The following is a 22943-nucleotide window of genomic DNA, read 5'->3' on the forward strand; positions in this document are numbered from 1 at the left end:
GGGCTGCCATCTGTGGGGTTGCACAGAGTTGGACGTGACTGAAGCGACTTAGCAGCAGCAGCAACACATAGTAACTAGGAGAGAGTATATCTTATTTAGGAAGTACACATTAAGGTTAAAGTTTGAGAAGGAACCTCACTGTGAGGAGAGCAGGAGGGAAGAGGGTTAGAGGGAGCCACATCTATAAAAGGCTCTGAAGTAGGAGAGAGTTTGTTGTGTTTCAGTAGCTGAAAACGGACCAAAGGGACCAGAACTTAGTGACAGGAAGGAGAGTGGTGAGGTTGGAGAGGTGGGGAGAAGTCAAAGAGTAGAGAGCTTCATAGACTATGGTGAGGAGTTTAAATTTCATTCTAAAAATGATGAGAAACAGTTGAAGGGCATTAGTTAAAAAGATGAGTGCTGTGGTCAACTTTGCATTTTAGGAAGATCCGTGTTGGCAAAGTTAGAGGAGAAAAATTAGAAGAAATAGGCAGGACTCAAGGAGAACTGTCAGGGAGCTATGTTGAGAGGAGAAATAAAGAAAGAAAGTGAAGTCGCTCAGTCGTGTCCAACTCTTTGCGATCCTATGGACTGCAGCCTGCCATGGTCCTCCATTCATGGGATTTTCCAATCAAGAGTACTGGAGTGGGTTACCATTTCCTTCTCCGGAGCATCTTCCTGACCCAGGGATCAGGAACCTGGGTCTCCCACATTGTAGGCAGACACTTTACCATCTGAACCACCAGAGAAGTCCTGTTGAGAGGAGAGCTGATAGAAAATCACAGCTGTGAGATGGGAGACAGACAGACTTGAAAGAGGTCTAAGAGGTGACTTCTTCTCAGGGAGACAACCATAAGCTTTCTGATTTGGTCAGCTTGTTAGATGGGTACAAAAGACAAATGGGGAGAATGATGAAAAATAATGTGCTTAATAATGTACATTTGTGATTCAGATAACTTGGAGACATCTGTGTAACATTAATATGGATCTGGAAGGTAGGACCAAGGCCTGATGTAAAATTATCCATACATTCTTATGGTCTTGGCAGGGGTAAGGTCACCTAAGGATAGTGTGTGATCTTTAACCTGTTTAGTGTCCCAAGATCCTTTGCAGTCACTAAAATGGTGGACCTCTGACCCAGGAAACACTGCATCCACAAACAAAATTTTACTAATTTGCATGGCATTTTTTTCTGTCTCCTGAGGACCATGTATGGAAGACCTGGGTCAATGGTTATGAAATTTTAAAGCTAAAGAAAGTCTTAAACATCTCACTGAAAACACTCACAATTTCTATCTACAGAGATTAGAAATAATCCACATTTTATAGCCTGAGAACCACTGCCCTAGGGTCCACAGGCTTCAAGTTAAGAATCCTGCCTCACCAAGACTCTCCTGGTCAGAGAATCACAAGAGAAAAAGATCAACTTGGGTAGTTTCTTCCTTCTTCTCTACCCTCTTCCCTCCTTCTCTCTTCCTTTTTCTCTCTACTTCTCTGTCTGTTAATCCAGGGAGCTATTCTGGAAGTTGTCAATTTAGCAATAAGCACAACAGTCCAGAATTTTAGCTCTTATGGAGTCTTTCCTTTGATCATTGGAGACAATAATCATATAAATAATTAAAATATATAGTATGTCAAATGAGTTATAAATGTTTTGAGGAAAAACAGGGAAGGGGAATAGAGACCACAGTGGGTGAGCGTATGTTTCTGCCATTTTATTAGGGTGATCAAGAGAAGGAGCACTGAGAGGGTAAATTTGACCAGAGACCTGAAGAAGATGAAAGAGTGAGCAATGCAGATTCATAAAATAAGAGTTTCAGGTTGGAAGGAAGAGCAACTCCAGAGTTGGCTGTGTTGCTGGCCTAGAATTGTAGGAGATTATGTCAAGGAGCTACAGATTGTATAGTGTCTTGGTAGAGTTGGGGACTCATTGCAGGGTTTTGAGAGAGGAGTGATTGCTATGTCTTAATTTGTAGGAGGAAATATCAGCTTCTTTACCTCCACCTCTTTTACTTGCATTAATACGTGGTTGAGGTCAGTATGCTAGCCAACTGCCTCCAGAAGCCACCTTGCCTCCTGGGGAAGAACAAGAATGTACAACAGATCAACACAAAAGTCTGGGTAATCCAGCAGGAGCACAGTCTGCTGCACAGATGGACTGGTTGTGGATTGAGCAGCAACCCTTGCTGGGCTATGGTATACTTAGAGCAGACCCCAGCGGGTATTCTCACGAAGAGCAGATTCTTCGAGCCCTTACTAGTTCAAAATGAAACAAACAAACAAAAAAAACTGGCCTAAAATGCAGTGAGGAGAGTCTGAGACAGACCTCTGGAAGCGAAAGGAGAAACTGGAATGCCCAGTAAATACTACATTTCACTTTTTACAGGATGGAGAATATGAAGGTGCAGAGCATGATGAATATGTTGATGGTGATGAGAAGAACCAGATGAGAGAAAGAATTGCAAAAAAGTTAAAAAAGGACACAAGTGAGAATGTTAAGAGAGCTGGAGAGGGTGAAGTGGAGAAGAAACCAGTTAGCCGCAGGTGAGTCAAGCAGTTGAAATATCAGAGTTTCTGTCTTTTATACTTCATTTAAAATTAAGATTGAGTCCTCTATTCAACTTACTTTCTAAAATGTTGTTTTCATAGTGTTTGATATATATACCAGTTGTCCTAAATTATCCCACTCAGGCCGAAAAGAAAATAGACCAATTTTATTTACATCAATGGTCTTGAGTCAAATTCTGCTTTATTTCTCTTTGATTTCTTCTTTAAAAGCCTCTAAGTTTTTTCTTTTTATATTTGAGGTAAGCAAAATATTAGCTATATGTGAAAGACTGCATTTGTTTAAAACAAACAAGATAAGTTAAGTCATTATACAAAACAAAAAAATGTCCTCAGATTTAGGGGAGTGAAATTTGTCAAAAATGACTAAGAAGGATGTGGCCCTGAAAATACTCTTAATATTTTTTCAAGTCTGATTTATACTGTCTACCCCTCCTAACCTTGGTGGTATCATAAAATAAATCTCAGCACATGTCTCATTTTAAAGACTTGTTAAATTTTGTGACTCAACATTTTATTCTCCTGAAATTCAGCTTAATTGAAAAGCTCTCCTTTATAATTCTGTTATTACAACTTTGTTACACATATAAAATAATATAGCTTTAAAAAATGGTAGTGTTTGTTTTCTTTGAATGACCTACAGTTGGGGGTAAGATAGGTGTAACTCCCTATAAACAGCATTGTTTTATTCTATTATGTTTCTCAATGTCACACAGAAAAACTACAAATAAAAAACATTTTCATATTATCATCACTTAGATCTCTAAATTTTTTCTTTATGTAACCAGAAAAGTACTTCCCCAGAAATTTCCACTGATAGTATAACCTTTTGCATTCAGAAATGGTACTTAGAAGTCTTTAAATATCTTTTTTTGGCAAAATTCACCTGATGCTCAAGTGATCATTGTTGAATAATTTAATATAGTTGATTAACTTTGGGCCACTATTGGATGAAGATTTTAGTGATCATATATATGCTTATATAAGGCCCATGGAGTTGACGGGCCTCTTATCAGCTCAAACGTTTAGTTGGATCATGAATATAATCAAGAATACTTTATTTCTCTCTCTTACTCAGAAGATGCATTTCCTGATTTTTCAATTCCTTTCAGTCCAGTCACTCAGTCATGTCCAACTCTTTGCAACCCCATAGCCTGCAGCACAATAGACTTCCCTGTCCATCACCAACTCCTGGAGCTTGCTCAAATTCATGTCCATTGAGTCAGTGATGCCATCCAATTATCTCATCCTCTGTCATCCCCTTCTCCTCTTGCCTTCAGTCTTTTCCTAGCAGCAGGGTCTTTTCCAGTGAGTCAGTTCTTCGCATCAGGTAGCCTAAGTACTGGAGCTTCAACTTCAGTATCAGTCCTTCCAATGAATATCCAGGACCTATTTCCTTTAGGACTGACTGGTTTGATCTCCTTGAAGTCCAAGAGACTCTCAAGAGTCTTTTGCAACACCACAGTTCAAAACCATCAGTTCTTTGATGCTCAGCTTTCTTTATGATCCAACTCTCATATCCAGCATGACTACTGGAAAAACCATACCTTTGACTATACGGACCTTTGTTGGCAAAGTAATGTCTCTGCTTTTTTTTTTTTTTTTTTGTCTCTGCTTTTTAATATGCTGTCTAGATTGGTCATAGCTTTTCTTCCAAGGAGTAAGCGTCTTTTAATTTCATGGCTGCAGTCACCATCTGCAGTGATTTTGGAGCCCAAGAAAAGAAAGTCTGTCACTGTTTCCATTCTTTCCCCATCTATTTGCCTTGAAGTGATGGGACTGGATGCCATGATCTTTGTTTTTTGAATGTTGAGATTTAAGCCAGCTTTTTCACTCTCCTCTTTCACTTTCATCAAGAGATTCTTTAGTTCCTCTTTGCTTTCTACCATAAGGTTGGTGTCATCTCCATATCTGAGGTTATTGATATTTCTCCCAACAGTCTTGATTCCAGCTTGTGCTTCATCCAGCCCAGCATTTCTCATGATGTACTCTGTATATAAGTTAAATAAGCAGGGTGACAACATACAGCCTTGAGGTACTTGTTTCCCAATTTGGAACCAGTCCTTTCTTCCATGTCTGGTTCTAACTGTTGCTTCTTGATCTGCATACAGATTTCTCAGGAGGCAGGTAAGGTGCTCTGGTACTCATATCTGTTTAAGAATTTTCCACAGTTTATTTTGATCCACAGTCAAAGTCTTTAGCATAGCTAATGATGCAAAAGTAGATGTTTTTTCTGGAACTCTCTTGCTTTTTCTGTGATCCAGCAGATGTTGGCAATTTGATCTCTGGTTCCTCTGCCTTTTCTAAATCCAGCTTGAACATCTGGAAGTTCTCAGTTCACATACTATTGAATCCTAGCTTGGAGAACTTGGAGCATTACTTTGCTAGTGTGTGAGATGAGTGCAATTGTGCAAAAGTTTGAACATTATTTGCATTGCCTTTCTTTGGGATTGGAATGAAAACTGACCTTTTCCAGTCTTGTGGCCACTATTGAGTTTTCCAAATTTGCTGGCATATTTAGAACAGCACTCTCATAGCATCATCTTTTAGGATTTGAAATAGATCAACTGGAATTCCATCACCTCCACTAGCTTTGTTCATAATGATGCTTCCTAAGGCTCTCTTGACTTCGCACTCCAGGATGTCTGACTCTAGGTGAGTGATCACACCATTATGATTATCTGGGTCATGGAGATCTTTTTTGTATAGTTCATCTGTGTATTCTTGTCACCTCTTCTTAATATCTTCTGCTTCTGTTAGGTCCATCCCATTTCTGTCCTTTATTGCACCCATCTTTGCATGAAATGTTCCCTTGGTATCTCTAATTTTCTTGAAGAGATCTCTAGTCTTTCCCATTCTATTGTTTTTCTTTATTTCTTTGCATTGATCACTTAGGAAGGCTGTCTTATCTCTCCTTGCTGTTCATTAGAACTCTGCATTCACATGGGTGTATCTTTCTTTTTCTCTTTTGCCTTTCGCTTCTCTTCTCAGCTATTTGTAAGGCCTTCTCAGACAACTTTGCCTTTTTGCATTTCTTTTTCTTAAGGAGGCTTTGATCACAGCCTTCTATACAGTGTTATGAACCTCCATCCATAGTTCTTCAGGCACTCTGTTGATCAGATCTAATCCCTTGAATCTATTTCTTACTTTCACTGTATAATCATAAGGGATTTGATTACTGTCATACTTGAATGGTCTAGTGGTTTTCCCTACTTTCTTCAATTTAAGTTTGAATTTTGCAGTTTAAGTCTGATTTCTAAAAGATTAGCTTTCTAATGTGACAAAAAATACATTGAGTTTTTAATAGGTGAACCAAACATTTGTCATGTTTAAGTGCTTTTTAAGTCCTCAACTCTGTTTTGTTGGCCTTAATACAACTTTAAATACTTATATACCCTATAATTAATATAACTTAAAGTTTAACTAAGTTGAATTTTCTGTAAGAATAAATAAAGTTTACTTGGTAAAACTTGCCATAGTAAGTACAAAACATCTATTTATAACTATTCTTCTCTTCCCCCAAGTTTTCAGTATTCACATCCTCCTTTGTCCCTCCTTTATCCTGTGTCTCCTACCCTACAAAGAGAAATGAAAGAAAAATAAGGAGGTCAGGACAAAGTACAGAATTTCAGAGAGAAAATACAGTTTTTCTCTCTTGTCTAGAAACGTCCATGATTGTCTCATGACCACTTATTTTGAGGGGAAGAAAATTTCAAAATCATTAGCGGTTTTGGTCAGCTAAACCAGCTTCACTATAGTTTGTCTCAAGTTAATTTTATGTTAAAAGAAAAAGAAACTTCTAAGAGTCTTTAAAAATTGTAATGTGGTTAAAAAAAGGGTAATTATATTTATTAATAAAAGAAAATCCCTGCTCAGCCTAAGTTAAATTATAATGGGTATAAGATAGTTGCCAGCCCTGTAGGATGTCAATGTGAAATCATTATCTATTCAAAAAGCAATTCTTTTAGTATATACAAACTTTTCACCTGGATGTGTTTGAAGTACTCGATTATCCTTCAGTCGTTTTCTGATTTGAGCAGTATGATCAAGGACTAAACTAGCCTTGATCAACTTTTTATGCTAGAGCCATTCAAAATGTGATTTTACTGAAAATTTGTGGTAAAGAAACATCTGGAATCTGTTAAAGCTGTTTATCACTTTGGATGGTAAACCTACAAGCAGATTTCTTGAGTACTTAATATTTAAGTTGAGGAATAATATTTCACAATATAATTTTTAGCAGACTTACAGAGTGGAATATTTTCCTAATTGTTCTGTTGAAAAATACTTAGGGGTTCAAGAGGGGAAAACAATCCAAAGCTCTTATTACCTTCTCTCCTTTCTTTTCTTTCATGTACTCATTCTGACTTGAGGATCTCTGTCTCTTGCTTCCTTCCTTTTCTCGGTGTATAGTCTCTTTCTTAACCAGTCCACTTCCTCTAAGCCTCCGCCTTGACTACTGAATGCTGCTGAGCAGAACCACGCGGCCAGGGGCAAGTCCGGCCTCAGCTGTGCCTCCGGTGCGTCTTCATTACCCAGCCGCTTGCGCTGCCCTTCAACCTCAGGTTCACTCTCCCTCATCAGATCACCTGGCTTTCTGCTCTATGAAACAGGAGTACCTTCTGCAACTCATATTCTTTTCCCTGTTTATTCATATCAGTTCTTATCTCCTCCTCTTCTACTGTTAAGGTAGGAATCCCTCTACCCATTGAAAATGATTCCATCCTCTTTCCTTTGTTTGTAGTTTTCGCTCTCACTCTTGCCTTTCCTTCAACTTGTGGATAGACTTAAGGAGTGAAAAAAAGAAAACCACTTAATTTCATTCCCTGTCCCCATTACCTTAGTTCCCATTTATTTCTAAATACACATCATTCAGCTTTTCCTTCGTCACTCTCCTGAAACTGCTCTCCCTAAGGCCATGTATTTGATACATCTAGTGACTGCTTTCCAGTTTTTGTTTTTCCTAGTGTCTCTGTTGTGGAATTTGGCTTTTTTTTTTGCTTTTTCCCTCTTAAAAACCATCCTCCTCATGAACTTGCCACTTAAATTGTGTTTCACTTGGGATCTTTATAGAAATGCCAAGTTTCAAGCCCCACCTCACACTTTTTAAATCAGAATCTGCATTTTAGTAGAGTGATTTGTATATTCAAGTTTGAGAAGCACTCCTCTGGAAGAGGAATTTTTACCACCAGTGCCACTGGACTAGTTCAAGTTTGTATCATCTTAGCTCCAAGGTCAGCAATTCCCAACTCCCCAGGGTGTTTCCCAGGGTATTCCTATAGCATCTATTTCTTCTTTGTGTGGCCTTATACTGTAATTTTCTTGAAGGCAGAGATTATGTCCATTTATCTGTGGTCAAATAGCATGAGGACACAAATATTTATGTAAATGAATGAACAACAAAAAGGAATGAATCCTTCATTGACAAATCATTTCTGTAGATCTTGTAAGTGACTTGTATTTATCACAAGAGATTTATCACATGAGATTTATCACATGAGATTTATTGGTTTGCCTTCTATCCATTGCCTAGAGTGAATTCCTTCAGAGATCATCTTCTTTATCTTTAGGTCCTCTGAGTCTTATGTAATGAGTGTATGGTAATTAGTCATTAAAGTTTGTGTAATGAGTGGGTGAATAAATGAATGAATGCATTTGTGATTCATTAGGGGAGTGGTTTTCACCTCCTGACTCCACATTAGATTCACTGGAAAAATGTTAAAAAGAAAAACTATTGATACCCAGATCCCACTCCAAACGATTCTGAATGATTTAGTCTGAAGTGAAGTCTAAGCATATCCTTTTTTAACATTTTAACTTTCAATTTAAATATAATATACATACAGAATTTATCTGTATGAACTATATTTCATAGTGCACATATTGCAGAATGTTTACAAACCAAATACACCCCTATACCCATCACCCAGTTCAAGAAACAAAATTGCCATTACCCACAGTTCTCCCTCTTGCCCTTTTCTGGTTATTTCTTCCTTTATTCCCTAACAGTAACTACTTTTCTAACTTCTGAGAACATAACATTAATTTAGGGCAGTAATACTTTGTAAAATCTGTCCATATATTCTAGTGTGCAGTTAGGGTTAAGAACTGTAATCCCCACCAAGCACTAGACTTTAAAAAAAAAAAAAAATTGCATCACCTCCAAGTCTTCTTTGCAGTCTGACAGAGACAAAATATTAATATCAATGGAACTCAATTTAATCTCTGAAAAAGTAAAAGGGTCAGTATAGTGGGAAGTCATTTTAGAAGAAACAGAATGATACTGAATTTTCCTAATGTTTTTTAAGATGTGTGCTGTTAAAAACCCAAATCAGTATCTCAATCTTTTCCATATATTTGAATCACCTGAGGACAACCGCCCACCCCGCCCCCCCACCCCCTACCCCCTACCCCACCGCGATCAAGACATCAAAATGTTTGGACCATGAGAAGTTTTAGAAAGCACAGGTTATTCTAATGTGCACTCAAGATTAACTGAAAGGCATTGCAGCATGTCTTTTGCAAAGTCCTGTTTTAAAATTTTTTCTAAAGTATCCTTTTGTTGCCTGTAGGTGGAGCTCAGCTGCTGCAAGTTAATCATATAAACCAAGCTGAGTTGTCTGCTCTACTTCTTTTTTCGCATTTGTGTATAGATTTATAATAAATGGCTAAACAGTAAAATCAGATGTAACAAGCAGACTGGATAGTCAGAAATCAGTGGTTTGTTGTGCTGATTACAGTCATCATGGAAATCCTTTCTTTTATTGTGTAATTTCTATCATCTCTAATTTTATTGTGATTACTCTTACTTCTATATTATTTTCATCAAATTAAAATATAAATGAAAGAAATCTTGACACATACCCTGAAATCGCCATCATTAGTTTCTGTAGTAGTTGTTCAAGGTTAACTGGAGTAATGTTAGTTTTGGTGTTTGCAGAGGTTCTCGTTTGGTCAGCTGTGTTATGTCACATTAAGTCAACTGTGGCCCTATTCCTTTTGTATAAAAACAGTTCTCTTATTTGGTAAAGTCAAGTTAATTTGTGTTCTATTCATAAGCTGTGTTAGGTTGACTGAATATAAACTATCTTATCTGATAGTATCAAAAATTTAGATATAAATATCGAAATTGAGTTTGAAACCTAATGAGTTGAACTTTAAATTATGAAACAAGGGATAATACAGTCAGAAATACCTCCTTTGGCCTGGGTGAACACCCAAATGAGCTGTTGCTAATTTTAGCTTTACACAGTAAGTCTCCTTTTGTTGAATTTGAAATATGTGACCACATTTTCTTATGGTACTTTGAATACTTTTATTTCCTCAATATTTCTGGCCTTCTGAAAAATATTAATACGTTTTCCCTGAGCCTTAGGGAATTTTTTGAGTCTTAATATACTTTGTATTCTGTTTTCTCTTACTTTATGATCAAACTTGAGGAAGTACATAGCTGTCTTCAGTACATAAGTTTAGTTTACTTTAGTGGATTCAAAAAGATAGTGTCATATTTAAGTTTCAAAAATTTAAAAGATAATGCACATTTAAAAATGATAGTACAAAATTTAAAAGATAATACAGTAACAAAGATTGAAATCCAGAGACATTCTAACCATCCTATGTAAATCATTAAAACCATGATCTCTAAGAAGTCCCCCTGCTGATCTCAGAACTTTTACAAGCAAGGAATGAAATTAACCAGTTAGAGCATTTCTTCTCCTTTTCACCTTCTGTTGCCCCAAGATATTGTACTGAAGAAGAGAGTAAAAAAAGAAAAGAAAGAAATGTAAGATATACTGGATAAGTGGTCTCTGAAAATTTGCAAGTGTTATTTCTTTGGTATGGAGTAGTAGTGGTTTAAATACTGTATTTTCAGAAAATATTTGGGTTTAACATCAGATGTTAAGTTTTGGAGCACTCTGGTAGCAGCTAGTTTGCATACTAACTTTTACTAGAACTTGACTTTTCTTTTTTACATGTTCTTTCTTAATCTATCCTTCTATTCTCTTATTGTCAGTTACTGTGCAAGAACTGCTATATGCCAGACAGTGCCAGGCCCCAGGAACATGAAAACAAAGGAGAAATGGTTTCTGCCCACCAATGTTCACAACTGTAGCATAAGAGTGAGAATTAGAAACAGTTAATTACAATTCAGTATGGCATGTGCTCTAATGGAAGTGCATGTGAAATATTATAGATGTTAAGTAGGCAATGTATATTTCAGGAAAAGTTTAAAATACCAGGATTAAAAAGGATTGAATGTATAATTGCCTTTTTTGTAGATCAAGAATGGTCAAATACAGCAATCTCATAAGTTCCACCCAAATGCTAGTAAGATAGGCCATTTTTTGGAACCACTGTCTAAAAGAAATAGCATTTTAGCATTGTCAAATCATCTAAATTAGTGTTGTATAATCTCCTTATGTGGACTAGATGGTTTATCATATTGTCTTTACCTGTTATTTTTTAAATTATGAAATATTTATAAACTATACCATCATTTGACTTTTCTGGTGAGCTTCCAGTTTTCTTCTTTTTGGGTATTTATAGCAAGAATTTGGATAAAACTGTTTCTTGGGCAGTTTGAAATAAAATACCACTTTAAAAATGCCCAGATAGTTTATTGATAACCTTAATCCATATCCAAGGAGTCACTTTCAAAATAAAACCAAAAAAGTCCTTGAACTTCAGTTATACACTTCAGAAATACAACCACCCTACCATTTTTACAGTTAGGTTTTGTATGACAGAAAGAAAACAGGGAAATGTACATATGGGGGGAGATTCTCCTGTCAAAATAGAGAAGAAGTAGTTGCATCTCTTTAGAATGTATTGATTTGTATTACCCTTGAGAGTTACATTCTATTGATCTTGTGGTATCAATTGTGTATAGGCAGTGGAATTATACATTTGAAATGTAGCATTGAGATTATGTGCGGGAAAACATTCTTTTAAGTTATCCAGCATTTGAGGAAATGTTCAGTATAGTCACACTGAAGAATTTTTAAACATTCATTGCTTTCCTATCTTCCTTATCAGGACTTTGTGAATTCACCTGTAAATGAAGTTGGCAAGAGTAGTTTGGTTAAATACAGAAGAGAATAGCCACCCAAGATGCCAAGTTCTTGTTTAGCACAAAGTTAAAAGCACATGCAGTTACACAAGGACTTGAGGAAGATATACGATTATTAATGATTTTATTCACTCTGACTTCAGCCATTCTCTCTGTTCCCTTCTCTAACCATTCAGGGTGTGTTTTCCACTTTCAGATATCACTTAGCTTTAATACTTTGAGTTCCTCTTTAGTCCAGGCACTGTGCTTGGTCCCAGGATGCTCAGATGAGAAAGGCTCAGCCCCTTCTCAAGCTGCTTAGTTTCTAGAAAAGGGAGACAATTAGATAAGCCAATAAGAGCTGTGAAGTTTTCACAGCCAGAGATTTTTTCTCTTATTCCACATGTATTTATTGTTCTACGGTGTGGCCAGGCAATAAATTTTGCCAGCTCAGTTTATTTCTCTAATTTAATCCTGAGAACAAAGCTGTGAGTAACATTATGATTCTTATTTTACAAAGGAAAAAAAAAATTGTACTTGAAGAGGTTAAGTGACTTGTGGCCAAAAAGTGGCAAAACCTGTACCTGAGCCTGCAGTGGTTTGATACCTTTATGGAGCCTGGAGAGGGGTTGGCTAGGGTTGACTCATGTGTGTCCAGCTGAAGTGTGCCTCATGTGGTATGTTTCTGGCAAAGTGGCAATATCGTTTTAGGAATATGTATTACTCTGTATAAATGTAGGGAGTGGATTAGAGGAAGGAGACTGAAGCAGAAAGGCAAATTAGTGGATTATTACATTAGTGCAAGGGAAAGGTAGTAAGAGGCTAATTAAGATAGTATCTGTGAGGATAGATACAAGAGACATTAAGGAGGTAATAGATTGGATGTAGGAGACTTGGAGGAAAAAGATATATTTCAGATGATTGTTTTCTGACTTGGATAATTGGCTAAGTAGTGTGATAAGAATTGAGACAGGAACCCTGGATATTCCTATTGTTTCTCTCCTGTTCTTTCTGTTATACATTGATGTCTCAACACATAAACATATATACTGAATTGTTTCTTATTTAATTGCTCCCCCTGGTGGCTCAGACGGTAAAGAATCGGCCTGCATTCAGGAGACGTGGATTAGATCTCTGGGTCTAGAAGATCCCCTGGAGAAGGGCACAGCAACCCACTCCAGTATTCTTGCCTGGAGAATTCCATGGACAGGGGAGCCTTGTGGGCTACAGTCCATAGGGTTGCAAAGAATTGGACATGAATGAAGCAACTTTCACTTTCCCCTTTTAAGTCAGTTGCAGAGCCAGAGATGACTGAGCAACCGAACAAAAATAAGTCAGTTTAGGTTAGGTTATGCTGTAGTAACAAACAATTCCCAAATCTCACTGGTTTAAAATTAATGTTTATTTCTTGCTCTAGCTACATCTTGGTGAGATCTGTACATCTGTTCCATTATCATTTTCATTCAGGGATAGAGGATGAAGGAACAGTTTCTTTCTGAGAAGCATGGTAGAGGGAAAAGAGTGACGAGGAATCATATTCTTAAAGCTTCTACCCAGAAGTGGCATATATCACTTCACCATTTTATTAGCCAGAGCAAGTGATGTAGCCAAGCCTGATGTCCACATGGTAAAGTAGCAACCTTTCACCGAGTGCTTAGAAACAGTAACACAATCTACTACAGCCTCTGTGCTTTATCCAGGAATTGCTATAAACACCTGTGCCTGTGTAATAAATTTATCCATCCTCCTCCTGGCAGAAAACACAAAAATAGACATCAGTTCAGTTGCTCAGTTGTATCCAACTCTTTGCAACCCCATGGACTGCAGCATGCCAGGCTTCCATGTCCATCACCAACTCCCTGAGCTTGCTGAAACCTACGTCCATCGAGTCTTGGCGATGCCATGCAACCATCTCATCCTCTGTCGTCCCCTTCTTGCCTTCAATCTTTCCCAGTATCACGGTCTTTTCCAATGAGTTGGCTCTTTGCATCAGGTGGCTGAAGTATTGGAGCTTCAGTATCAGTCCTTCCAATGAGTACTCAGGGTTGATTTCCCATAGGATTGACTGGTTTGATCTTCTTGCTGTCCAAGGGACTCTCAAGAGTTTTCTCCCTCACCACAATATGAAAGCGTTAATTCTTCAGTACTCCGCCTTCTTTATAGTCCAACTCTCACATCCGTACATGACCACTGGTAAAACCATAGCTTTGACTATATGGACCTTTGTTGGCAAAGTGATGTTTTTGCTTTTTAGTAGGGTGTCTAGGTGTGTTATAGCTTTCAATTAAGTGTGGCAGATCCTAAGTCTAGCTGATAGTGTAAGACTGTTTCTTCCAGGGCTGTGAGTAGGCCAGATTCTCTAAGGTGGGAATGTGGGAAGGGAGGAAATGAATAGCTGCTTTATTATTTCAGATAATTTTCTTAGTTGGTTTTCTTGTTGTTTCTGGAAGAGAATCATCTCAATCAATAACACTCAACGTGTTCATCCCTCCTCTTACTTTTTGGCGAATCATCTTGCTCCTTATTTCATTACAGAAACGGAAGTAATGGGAGAACTTTCTCATTTTCCCACCACGAAATCTGCTTATCTACATCTGAATTCATCTTCTAGCGAAGGCAACCCCCCCACTCTCTTCTCTGGTCCTCACTTTCTTACGCTTATTACCAAGCTGTTAGCCACCTTACTCTTGTTGCTCACTTCACACCTGGCATATTATCCTTCTTGCTGTTCCAGACATGTAAAGCTCATTCGTCTTTCAAGCCTCTGCACTTGGGGTTGCCTCAGCTTGAAACTTTCTTCTCTGAGATATTCTTAGTAACCGTTCCTCCTCTTAGTAGTTATTCAGCTCCTTATTCAAGTGTCATCTTGTCAGAGAGGCTACCACACTGCTTAAATAATTGCCTCCGTCCCTACTGATGGCACATACCCTACTGATGGCACAGACCTGGGGACAGATTTTTAAACTTTGGTTGGTTTTTACAAAATGCATATGCTAGGACCTTGGAGAAGGAAATAGCAACCCACTAGAGTATTCTTGCCTGGGAAGTCCCATGGACAGAAGAGCTATGGTCCTCTTCCTGAGTATAGTCCACGAAGTCACAAAAGAGTCGGACACAACTTAGCAACTAAACAACAACAAATGCTAGGACCTGCTCCCCTCAAAAAAGCAAACAAAAAAACAAAACTCGTGCAGTAGGTCTAATATGATTTGCTCACAGTTTTTGAAGCTAGTTAATTAGTGATGAAAATACACATTACTCAATGTTTTTGCAGTGTTGGGAGCATCAGAGAATAAAACTAAACAAGTTTAAAAAGCAAGTTTGGAACTAACTTATCTGTCCTTTTCAGGCTCAGATTTTGTAGAAGACAGTGGGCATTCTAGGGAGTTAGAGGGTTTCTTCTCCCCACCAAAGTCACTTTTTCTACACGTTCTACAATTTTAAGAATGATTACTTTAGTGTTTCATCAGCATTAATCTTCTAAGCAAGTGGATTTTGTTCTATTTTGTTAGCCTTATTGAATCTTAGCCTTTATTTAAGCTTGTCTTTTTAAGAGTAGACATGGTATAAAAGTCTTCAGTAAAGATTTACTTTGAAGAAGAATCTCACAGAATTCACTACAGTTCTTTCCTTTTTGCCAATTTTGATATGTTAGAAAAATTTGATCTCTTCTCCTTCCTTAGTTTTTGTTATTTAGATATTGCAATACCATGTGTATCAGTTTGTTCAATGTAAGTGTGCATTTATATTGATTTCAATGTGTGTACTATACAAATGCACCTATGTGAGTGTTAAGGGCTTTCTTGGTAGCTCAGATAGTAAAGAATCTGCCTACAATGCAGGAGACCCGGGTTTGATCTTTGGTTTGGAAAGATCTCCTGGAGAAGGGAATGGCAACCCCCTCCAGTATTCTTAACTGGAGAATTCCCTGGACAGAGGAGCCCAGCAGGCTTATAGTCCATGGGATTGCAAAGAGTTGGACACGACTGAGCAACTAACACTTTCACTTTCATATGAGTATTAAACCTGAAATAGGTTTCCCAGTATTACTTTGAAGTATAGCTTCAGTGGCTTAATGTGAGATTTTTAATGTAATTTTCTATTTGATTTATTTTTCAGTAAGTCAATAAACAGAGTAAGCCTGTTTCTTCCAGGGCTGTTAACAGGGTAGGTCCTTTAAGGTGGGAATATAGACAGGAAGGAAGTGAATATAAGCCTATCTTCTACTTCATTTTTTTGTTAAAGGTTCTTAATACATTTTTATGGTATCACTAATTGAAAATTTTGTAATGTCAGCACAGTTTGCTTTCCATTTTAAAATTTATATTGTTGATTTAGCTGCTTCTTTAAAGATTTATCGTGTTTAAACAGTCTCGAGTTTATTATATGATAGTGGATAGAATTCTGTTCCTACTGAAAAGTACTTTTCTTATGGTCAAAGGCAGTTATTAATCGGCATGCAAGCTTAAGTATTAAATCCTTTCTTTTTAATTTGTGTTTTCAATTTGTTCTAGAAATTCATTAGATCAAAGGTATATATGTACTCAACAGATAGGAAGTTAGATTTGTTCTTTGCTGTATATTTGATTTTCTTGATCCTAAGAAAATGTTTTCTTAAACTTCAAAAGTTATATAATGACTTCCTGCCAATTTCTTTTTCCTTTTAGATAAGCATTTACCTTTTTATCAATGATTTTATTAATCATTACAGATTAATAGAAAATTTCTGGATGTGCTTATTTGTTCGCAGTATTGACAGTAACTTGAAATGTCTTAAAGTCGGGCTTTATGTAAGGGAGTTAAAAAGAAAAACCCTTGGCTGGACTTCAAAGAGTTCAGAAAGATAATCATGAAGGCCTCATACAAAGACTTGAGTGTTATAGTCTCTATTTTATATCCTTGCTGCTCTTTGGTAAGATTCAATTTTAGATGAAATTTGTATGTACTTGCCTAGTCATGTAGGAAAAAAGATCTATGACTGACCTGTGAAAGCATATTTCATGTGATAGAAGGTGAGAATGTCTAATCTTGATGCTTCTGGAGAATAGCCCAGAATTTGAAGGCCAGGATAACATTGCAGAGTTATCACCAGTATTAATTACTTGACTTTATGGCTCATCATGATACTCTTAGGTAGGATTTATCAGTGTCCTAGTGAAGTTTTAAAAATTAGGATTTTTTTTTATTGTTTTAAGTGATACTGTATTGGTATGCAATGAATTTTGTAACAAAATGTGTTTACATTTTAGTAAATATTTAAGTCTTTGCTCACAGTTTTTTAGTAAATTAGTGATAAAAATGTTACTTAATGTTTTCCTATGTATTGAAAGTATAGATGAATAAAGGTAAAAAGATTAAAAACAGGTTTAAATATAGATTATTTGTCTTTTTCAATGTTAGGCTCAGATGTTTGCAGAAGACAGTGGTTCCTGTAGAGAGACAAAGTGAGAAGAACCTTTCTCCCAGCCGAGCTAACCCTGTTTCTAAGCTGTGCCACTGAATAGCAACAGTTTGCACTAGGAAGAAAGAGACATAACACCTGCTATAGTACTTACACACAGCCTTCAACAAAAACTAAACACCTAGGACCTTGGCCTCCAGAGTGGGGCTGCAGTCTAAAGATGGTTCAATGCAGCATCACTGCTTTGGGTCTTTGGTGCTAGAGCCATAAAATGGAGCAATGTTAGAATTATCTTAATTCATGGAGTTTAAGTAATAGCCTTTTACCACGTGTAAAAGCTCCTACTAACTCAAGGTACTTTTCATAAAATACTGATAAATGACTGTTCCACCACAAAAAGCACATAAGGCATATTTGCGTATGAGAAGATTAATTTGTTCTTTTTAAAAGTTTTTAAAGTAACATTTTAAGAATGTTTGTAATGTATGTATTTTTGAGTTACTCTTTTTTATTTATAGCACTATAACTGTTGAAGTTTAATATAGATGAACATCTGGCATCTAAACCGGGTTAAAACAAAGTGCAAGCAATTAAAACAACTATAGAGCTATAAATCTAATATGAAACGAGATTATGCCAAAGGGGTTTACCTCATCTGGGCCCTTTAATGTTGAAAAACTCCCAGTTTCTAGGTAGCACAATTGCCTAGCCTTAGTATATTATTGCATGCTACAACATTACTTTTCTGCTACACATTAGTCAATTTCTGCTTAGGTCAACTTTTTGTTATTGTTGTTAGATTTCCATTTTTTTATTCTTAGGATGGAAAGAAACTCATAAATCAAACTAAAATACATTGGACACGAACCTTGAACTAGAAGGGATACTTAATTAAGCATATTCTGTTTACCAAATCTAGAGCATTGCATACCTATTAAATCTTAAAGAGGAAGAAATAATAGATGGCTAAAGGGTAGAGAGAGATTGATGGGACAGAATACAGCGCCCGGAAATAGATTCATACAAATATAGTTTTCTGATTTCTGACAAAAGTACAAAGACAATTTGATTGAGAAATGGTAGTCTTTTCAACAAATGGTAATAGAATAGAGTTCGATATGCTCCAAAAGTGAATCTTGACACATACACACATTTAAATAGGAATTAACTCAAAATCATAAAACTAAATGTAAAACTTCTAAGCTTCTGAAAGAAAACAAAGGAGAAAAACCCATATGAACTTGGATTTGATAATGAGTTTTTAAGATACAAAAAACATGAAATACACTAATAAATTTAAATACTTTGGCTCTGCAGAAAATGCTATTAGGGTCATAAAAAGACAAGCCATAGACTGGGAAGCAATATTTCCAAATTACATTTCTGATAAAAAAACGTGTATCCAGAGTATATAAAGAACTCTTAAAACTCAACAATAAGAAAACAAAGCAATTTAAGAAATGGACAAAAGATCTGAACAGACTTCACCAAAGGTATATGAGGCAAACATGTATGAAAATGTACAGTATGTATATCCTTGCAGAGATGAACAGCTATTGTAACTGGAAAAGAATTTGAAATTTTCTGTTTTGTTACTTCATATTTTAGTATACAGTGAATAAGGAGCTAGAAGAAAACAAAGAGTACAGCTTATTTGTTTTTAAATCTTTTTTGTTTTAAAGTAAAGCAAATACTTCTTCTGACAAGGAACCTAGAGCTTAGATTTTAATGCTGGCTCTTATTTTTGTATTTTACAGTAAATGTTGATGTTGCCCATCTAACCACTAGAGCAGAGTTGTATTGCAAAGAGAGCAGGAAAAGAATGGTGAAGCTAGAGAGTTTTCCAGTCTTCCCTCAATTGTATTTGCAAAGTTTAACTTACTCAGAATTACTCTCCCAAGTAAGGACAATCTAAGATTTAAACACAGATATGTTTAACTCAACTGCCATATTATACCTCCCCTGAGATGAGGCATAAAGAATGAGCTGTTAGAATGATGGATCTTGTAGATGTTCTTACAAGGGTATAGGTGAGAATTTGCTGTTCTGATGAATATGGAAATGTGTGTAAACATGGATGCACATCTGCATATGAATTAACAGTGCAGAATGGAAGAGAAGTAGACTAGGGTCATGTCAAGATCTCCTTTAGACAGTGGAGAATAGTGTAAATTTAGAAAGGGACATAATCAGGTTTTTGTCTTAGACCACTGTGGTAGTAATATGGAAAATACAGTGGAGAAAGCCAGAATTAGAGGTTGAGGAAACTGACCAGGAGGCTGCTTTACTAGACCAAGTCCAAGTGAGACAGATGAAAGCCTGATCTAAGACAATGTTCTGTTTGCTAAGTAATTTGCATTAGGTAAAAACAGTTTTTCATACATCTACAGTATGCGTGTGGTAGGTAAAAATTAAAGGAAGATACTCCCTTGCCACAAGCTCTGAGCTGAGCCAGATGTATAGCCATGAACTATAAAACACAATGAACTCAGTATAAAACAGAGGTCCAGAGAAAGTACAGTAGCCTCATGGAGGAGGGAGAGATTAATTCTGACTTAGGGGTCAGGAAGTCTGCATGTATGTAAAGTAGATAGCATTAATACCAGTCCTTGAAGAAGGGGTAGAGTTTGAATAAGAGGAAATGGGTGGGAAAGGACATTTCCAGTAGAGGAAACTGAGAAAAGTACAGAGTGTATTTGAGGAACAATCTGTTGTGTCTAGAGGAGAGGATATAGTTGGAAATAAAGCTGGAAAGATAGTTTGGGATAGATGAGGTACCTTCCAGGACAGCAAAGTGGAAATATAACTCATTTTTGCTTGACTTTTGTATTAATTCAAATGTACAGATAAGCATAGATCAATTTCTTTTTTTTCAACCAAAGTATATCAGTTTGAAAGATTCAAGGTTAGGTAAATTTTGGATTTATACATTTTTGGAAAGGAGAGTTTGGTGAGACTACTGTAGCTGGTAGTCATGTTTATTTTACTTTTTATAATTGGAAAATGAGTGCCTATAGTAAATGAGGTAGCAGTTTAAGGCGAGATATGAATCTGCCTAATGGCAAGATAAAAACAAGTTTTATTTCTGGCACCGTGCTAAAAATTTTATTTGAATAATGAAAGTTCTGGTTGTTTAGTCACTAAGTAATGTCCATCTCTTTTGCTAGCCCAATGACTGTAGCCCACCAAGGTCCTCAGTCCATGGAATTCCCCAATCAAGAATACTGGAATAGGTTACCATTTCCTCCAGGGGATCTTCCCAACCCAGGGATCGAACCTGCATCTCCTCCTGGTATATTCTTTACCAGTAAGCCAGCAGAGGGCTTCCCTCTGTGTATTCCCTCTGTGTATTTCTTGGCAGAATAACAACAGCATTCTAGACTGAAAATGTCTTTAATTTCCTCAGAATTCCAAATGATCAAAACGTCCTCAGAATCATTTGAAATATGATATCAAATATAGATAGGAATTCCCTGGTGGCCAGTGGTAAAGGATCTGCCTGCCAATTCAGAAGATGAAGGTTCAGTCTCTGAGTCAGGAAGATCCCCTGGAGAAGGGAAAGGCTACCCACTCCAGTATTCTGGCCTAGAGAATCCCATGGACCATATAGTCCATGGGGTTGCAAAGAGTCTGATACGATGAGCGACTTTCATTTCACACTTCACTCCACACCACCAGAGAACCCATATTGAAAGTTACTCAAATTTAATGACAGTTTAAACAATACTGAATTGCTTTGTTTACTCTAAGTGAGATCTGAACAAGTCAACTTTTCTGAATCTGTTCTTTACCTGTAAAATGTGATTAGTACCTGCCCTCCCTGTCTCAGTAGGATTGTGGTCAGATCAGATGAAATACTGCATGTGAGACCGCTTTTAAAACATGATGCTATTGATGGCTCATGACTATAGAGTTTAAAGTACCTTTGCTACCTTGCAATCCAACCCTCTCTTTAATGAGCATAGGACAGCCCACCTTTTGGTACTCCTTCCAACCATGGCATATTTTAAAATAAAATGAAAAATTAATTTGTCAGGTAATCGACAATAATTATTAAGCATGGATGGCAGCCAGAGTAGTGTTTAAGGGGATGTATGTGTTTAAAGGGTATGACACCAGCAGGGTAGAAGAGATCCATGGGGACAAGGTAGAGAGACAAGCCAAGACTGCCTAGAAAGAAAATTAGTCACTGCTGTTCTTCATAAACATCCAGGTTGTCCAACCTCCTACATCCCTCTGTTGACTACTGAGCATGTACTCTGTCTGCATCAGATGCGATTATTGCCTAATTCATGCTCTGTAAACAACGAGCACATGAAATTACTTAAGAAAGTAATACATTGAAAAGTTCCAAATGGTATAGACAGAGTACTCTGAACACATAGAAAATCCCAAGTAAAATATTGTTAAGTCTGCTGCTGCTAAGTCACTTCAGTTGTGTCCGACTCTGTGAGACCCCGTAGACGGCAGCCCAGCAGGCTCCCCCGTCCCTGGGATTCTCCAGGCAAGAACACTGGAGTGGGTTGCCATTTCCTTCTTCAATGCATGAAAGTGAAAAGTGAAAGTGAGGTCGCTCAGTCATGTCCGACTCCGTGAGACCCCATGGACTGCAGCCTACCAGGCTCCTCCGTCCATGGGATTTTCCAGGCAAGAGTACTGGAGTGGGGTGCCATTGCCTTCTCCAATTGTTAAGTCAGATGAAGTTAATTAGTTTTCCTGAAGGTGTGTTTTAAGGCCATTTATATTGCCAATTGTCAGAACCTAAACTGCAGTAAGTGGATTGTAGGAGTAATTTTGCTAGTAAAAGAAATCTTCTAAGATAATGTGTTTTACTGAAATTGTTAATTACTATTTTTATTTCATTTGTTTCATTTTGAATGTTTATAAAAATGGAAGTATTATTTTTGAGAACATCCTGTTTATAATAAAAACTTAATGACAACTTCATAAAACAAAAATAGCATGTGTCTACAAATGTGATTATGGACTTGTTCACTTAAGGGAGCAAATTTAGAAGATAAAATTCTAACTTTAGCTAGTATATGCAACTGTTTTATTTTAGAAAGATAAATGTCCTTGCAATGATGACATTTATTGCTTAGGAAAACATGTTGCTTTATTTTTTCCTTCCATGTGATTTTTAATATAGCACTTACAGAAACACTTCAAATCTAACTAAATAAAACAAACATAAAATGTCACTTTTTTAAATGAAATATTGTTAATAAACTTTTCTGTCTAACTCTTACCATTGAGATTCTCCTTGAATATTTATAATATTAGAACTTCTGTATACCAAGAGTTTTAAGATACAGCTTAAGAGTTTTAAAATGTGTTTTTTTCCTTTTTTAAATTTTGTTTTATATACATTCACCTCATTTATGAAGGGCGTATTTTTATGGAGTGACATTACTTGATTTTGTGCATTTGATAGTATAGCAAATGCTATACTGAATACAGTTTTACCCATTGTAACCTGAAAAAGAGGACTTAGCCAGAGAGTGTAAACATGGGCTGGAATCTGGCTGGAGCTCCACTTCAAGCCTTGTGCGCTGGTGAGGGGCCACATGGACTCCAGAAAATAGGTGCCTTTTTCTAATCTCTCAGCTGAAAAAGTATGTTTATTTTGTAGGGGATTTTCCAGAGAGAATATGCATAAGGGTGTTTTATGTGCTGGCCTGTGGATAAATTTAAGAAGTAAAAGAAAATGAGCAGATAGATATGGTGGTAATTTTCCTGATGGTTACTGTAGCATAGTAGCCTAGATGTGGCAGACTTTTAGTGACATGTAAAGCAACTGGGAGATTGTAAATTACAATGGGAAGAACTCTGGGAAGCCATTTTGGAAATCAGGTGCTAGTCCTTGCTCAACTTTTCCCTAGCTGTTTGATCTTTGGTGTCTTTTCTTGAAAATGAAGGGCTTGAACTTCATTCTACCTTCAAGGATGC

The 22943-nt window shown here is 36.8% G+C and overlaps 1 protein-coding gene across 18 annotated transcripts in view; it reads left to right on the forward strand.

The window, feature by feature from the left end:
- CWC27 (CWC27 spliceosome associated cyclophilin) overlaps positions 1–22943 on the forward strand; it is a 271711-nt gene that overhangs the window by 53952 nt on the left and 194816 nt on the right. For 17 of the 18 annotated variants that reach the window (XR_015148865.1, XR_015148866.1, XR_015148862.1 and 14 more), the window contains one exon: positions 2366–2523. Coding sequence is in view for 12 of the 18 variants with exons in the window: in XM_086361937.1 (XP_086218063.1) it covers positions 2366–2523 (158 nt within the window). In the remaining 6 variants the exon portion in view is untranslated. Of the gene's footprint in view, positions 1–2365; positions 2524–16993; positions 22243–22943 lie in introns of those variants that run through there. The other variant, XM_086361942.1, reaches the window with a different exon arrangement.

This window comes from Bos grunniens, chromosome 20 (genome assembly GCF_055505025.1).
Source record: "Bos grunniens cultivar Pamir isolate PY7600 chromosome 20, Bosgru_T2T1.0, whole genome shotgun sequence".
Lineage (NCBI taxonomy): Eukaryota > Metazoa > Chordata > Mammalia > Artiodactyla > Bovidae > Bos > Bos grunniens.